We start from the raw sequence: 4,773 nt of genomic DNA on the forward strand, positions 1-4,773 counted from the left end.
AATTTAGCCTCATCACAATGCCTACTCTTTCATAAGCACTCGCAGAGTGGATGGTGCCCTGTGCCTCCCAGACTTTCTCATTTTACAGGACAAAGGAGCGTGGCCTGAAGCTGACTGGTACCCAGGAACGGCCCTTGTAATCTTACCTTAGTACATGCATCCCTTCTTTGGGTATCCAAGACTTAATGACTGTTCCCTCTCCTCTACATAGAATTCTCTTTTCTATAAGCATGAGTCTTCCATGAATCTTGATGCCACATTTTTCTTTATGTACTCCAGCTTCTTAGATGATTTTCATCTTCAGGAAATCACTTGAGATTCAAGCCAGATATGGAATGAAGGATATCATTGCTAACGTCAGATGTGGCTGCAAACAAAGAATAGAAAAATGTGTTTTATTGACTATGTAAAATATTTGATTGTGTGTATCTTAATAAACTTTGGATAACATTGGGAAACATGGAACTCCAAAACACACTATTGTTCTCTTCTGGAACCTGTACATAGATCAAGAGGTAGTCATGCAAGAGAACAAGGGGATAGAGTGTGGTTTAAAATCAGGTGTGTCAATTGATATATGTATGGATTGTGATAAGAGTTGTTTGAGCCCCTAATAAAACGATTAAAAATAAAATAAATAAATAAAATCAGGTGTGTGCCAAGAATGGATCCTTTCACCATACTTGTTTAATCTGTATGCTGAACAAATAATATGAGAAACATTTCACATACATTGTTTAATTGCTCAACCAGTTATTGTTATCACCAGTAACCTTTATTTGGAACAACAAGAAATAGTTACTAATATCTTGATATTACTTGAGAGAGTTTGCAATCAACCTTTGTTCTGTTACTTCATATACAGTATATATAGAGTGACATTAAGTCACCACAACACAGGAAAATAGGGAAGTATTATCATGGGACGCAAAGTTCTATGCTTTGGACTAACTTGTATTCTTTTTTCTTATTATATGTATAGACCTGTGCCAGACAACATTGAAGACAAATGGAAAATAGAAATTTTAGATGCTCTTATAAGAACTTTTACACCTGTGGTAAGACTTCTTTTCTTTTTTTGACTTTTAACATTTTGTTATGAGTATAAATAATTTTACATTTAGTATTTTCAAAGGGACTTTGGTTTTCTCTTAGAATAAATAAGCCAAATAATGTTAGTAGATCTAACTTAACTGATCCATTAATATACTTACTTAGATCTGTGCAAAGCAGAGGGAAACACAAAATTTGATGAGTCTATGTAAAGATAAAGACACCATATATTTTCATTAAAATAAAAGAATCAGTATTGTCTTAAAGAGTTGTTTTGAAGACTTAAAAAATGACAACATTTTGGAGATAATTTTGGCTTGTAATTTCTCTTCAAACTTTCATTAATAGAAGGGGAAAGGAAAACAGAATGCTTGGGAGACACTAGCTTCTGTAAAAGGTGAAGAAAAAGATATGGGAATGTGATATAGGTGATGTGACCTGCAAAGGCCCAAGACCATACTTTGAAAATCTGCTTTAGTGTATCAATATCACAGTAGTTTAGTTCTCCCCCACCACCCCTTACAATGTGTGGCTTAAGATCATATAAAAGAGGCCCTTTGAAGGTTGTGATATAATTTCCATGTTCCATTCTGGTGATTTTTCAATGTACCAGGCTTTTTTGTCACACACTATTATGCTATCTTTTCAGAACCTCTAAATAGAAAGCTTCAATACTTCCTTGCCCCTACTATCTTGACCCCAATTCTACCTTAAAAATCTGGCTAGACCAGAGCATGTATACATGTAGAGATAAGAGCTGGAAACACAGGGAATCCAGGACAGATAAACCCCTCAGGACCAATATGGAGAGTAGGCATACCTGGAGGGTTAAGGGGAAGGTACGGGGAGAAAGAGAATCAATCACAATAATTGACATATAACCCCCTCCCAGTGGGATAGACAACAGAAAAGTGGATGAAGGGAGATACCGGTCAGTGTAAGACATGAAAAAATAACAATAATTTATAAGTTTTCAAGGGTTCATGAGGGAGTGTGGGGAAGGGAGGGGAAAACGGGGACCTGATAACAAGGGTTCAAGTAGAAAGAAAATGTTTTGAAAATGATGATGGCAACAAATGAACAAACGTGCTTGATGGATGGCTATATGGATTGTGATAAGGGTTGTATGAGTCCCTAATAAAATGATTTTAAAAAAGCAAGCAAGAAACAAAGGCTGATTAAGAGTTTGACCTGGTGGAATGAACACCAAACGTACTATCCGCCTCACATCAAAAGAACAAATGAGCATTGTCTTGATCTTTGATTTCACTTGACAAACTTTTTTTGTGCGAGGTAACAATGGCGTCTTCCACTGTCTTGATTGATGTTTGGTTTCAGGATTATAAGAATAGCACCATGTCTTGTCACCAATAATGACCCTGGAAAAAAAGTCTGGGTCACTTTGGTGCTGTTCTTTCAAAGCACAGCAGGCTTACAGTTGATAATCTTTTTCCTGGTCAGTCAGAACCTGGGGCACAAATTTTCCAGCAACCTTTCTCATTTCCAAATCCTCGGTTAAAATTCATGAACGAAGCTCCAAGATAGTCCAGATAACTTCCCCAGCTCTTCAATTGTCAGTCTTTGAGCACAATTGCATTGCATGAATTTTGTTGACAATTTTGTCTGTCCAGGAAGCTGATGGTCATCCAGAAGGAGGTCTGTCATCAATCAGCATTTCACTTTTTTTGAAACGAGAAAACTACTTGTACACAAGAGATTTTTCCATAGAGACATTTTTGTAAGCTGTGTTCAACAATTTCTGTGGAATTTTTTCCCAAGCAGGAAACCACATTTCACAGTTGCGCACTGTTCTCTGAAAAAGGCCATCACCAAAAATGAGGTTCGAGTGAAACTGTTTTTATGTAAAAATTCACTGTGATCAGAGAGAACCTTCCCTGGAGACACCACTGGGTGCACTAACTCAGAGTTAGTTCCTAGATTATTGCCTCGTAGGGAAAAGGTATACTTTTCTGGTTTATTTTGGGTGCCCCCTCATGTGGGTTACTATGAAACTAGAGAATCACATGTTCCAAAATACCACTTGTTGTTATTGTTAGGTGTCATTAAGTTAGTTATGACTCAGAACAAAAAACTGTCTGGTGCTGTGTGTGTCTATGAAACATTCTGCATGCATTTGTCAATATCATATTGCAGATTAATTAATTCTTCTGCAGGATTTCTTGTCCATTGTGCAACTTTCATATGCAGATGAGGTGATTAAAAATACCATGGCGTGGATCACGTGTACTTTAGTTCTCAAAGTGACATTCTTGTTCTTCAACACTTTAAAGAGCTTGTACTGTAACTTTGCCCAGTTTAGTGTTTCCTTTGATTTCTTAGCCCCTGCTTCCATAAGCATTGTTTGTGGATTTCAGCACGGTGAAATTCTTGACAATTTCAATCTTTTCTCCATTTATCATTGTTACCCATTGGTCTAGCTGTGAGGATTTTTGTTTTCTACATCTTAAGTTGCAATCCATATTGAAGACTTCAGCCCTTGAACTTCATGATTAAGTGCTTCACGTCCCAGATTTTAGGAAGCAAGGCTGTGTTATCTACATAAGGGAGGTGGTTAATAAGTCTTCCACCAAACTTGATCCTCTGTTCTCTTCAAATCGTCCATCTTCTCAGATAATTACAATTTTAAAAGGTATGGTTAGAGAATATGTGATAGTCCGGTTGACTAGGGAAACAAATTCAAAGAGACACTCATCTGTGTATAAGAGAGAGTTTTATATCAAAGAGCAATTGTATATTAAGAAAGCATCCCAGCCCAGTCAAGATCAAGTCCATAAGTCCGATATTAGACCATATGTCTGATACCAATCTATAAATTCCTCTTAATACTCACACAACACATGCAATGAGGCTGAATGCAGAAAGATCACAGGCCATTGGGTGGGAAGTCTTCTGGATCCAGTGGCAGTGGAATCATCTCAGTGCTGGCGTGGGTCTCCACATGGCTCCTCCAGTTCCAGTGATCTAACATAGCTTCATGTACTTTGTGAGCAAGAAGACCAAGCAAAGAGAATAGCAGAGCGTGTATCTGGCCTCCAGTCAGCTATTTATCTCTTTTACACCTCCACATGAGATAATCAAGCTGCGACCTGATTGACAGGCTAGACTCCACCCCTTCACAAGTTGATAGGTGATTATGTAACCGCCACAGGATACAACCCTAATGCACATCTTCCCTGATGTTAAATAATGCTGTATTCCCTTGTTCTGTTGTAAAAGATGCTTCTTGGCCCATGTACAGGTTCTACATAAGCACAATGAAGTATTCTGGAATTCCTGTTCTTCTCAATGTAATTAACAGTGTTTTATAATTCCACACATTTAAGTGCCTTTCCAGTCTATAAAACGCAAGTAAGTATCTTTCTGGTGTTCTTTGTCAGATGGATCTGACATCAACAATAATATCCTCATTGTGTCCTCTTCTGAATGCAACTTGAATGTATGGCAGCTCCATCCCAATGTACTGCTGAAGCCATTTCAAAAGTTATTTTCATGATTTTAAACATAGTGGTTTCTTCTGCTATTAGTAGTTCTGTTCTATAATATCTGAATTCAGTTTAATCACTTTCTTTGGAATGGGCACTAATATGGTCTAACTCTCTTAAAAAATTCTTGGCATGGGAGCTCGTACAACTCTTATCACAACCCATCCATCCATCCATCCATCCATCCATCCATCCATCCATCCATCCATCCATCCAT

General features: G+C 37.6%; 1 protein-coding gene across 1 annotated transcript in view; it reads left to right on the forward strand.

The window, feature by feature from the left end:
- The first annotated feature begins 920 nt into the window (after positions 1-920).
- The window catches only part of LOC101639380 (arylacetamide deacetylase-like 2), a 34,973-nt gene continuing 31,120 nt past the window's right edge, over positions 921-4,773 (forward strand). The window contains exon 1 of the mRNA XM_004715991.1: positions 921-1,058. Within this exon, the coding sequence (XP_004716048.1) occupies positions 921-1,058 (138 nt within the window). The remainder of the gene's footprint in view (positions 1,059-4,773) is intronic.

The sequence above is a fragment of the Echinops telfairi genome, unplaced genomic scaffold (assembly GCF_000313985.2).
Source record: "Echinops telfairi isolate 266 unplaced genomic scaffold, ASM31398v2 ScPeMD7_7422;HRSCAF=8460, whole genome shotgun sequence".
Classification (NCBI taxonomy): domain Eukaryota; kingdom Metazoa; phylum Chordata; class Mammalia; order Afrosoricida; family Tenrecidae; genus Echinops; species Echinops telfairi.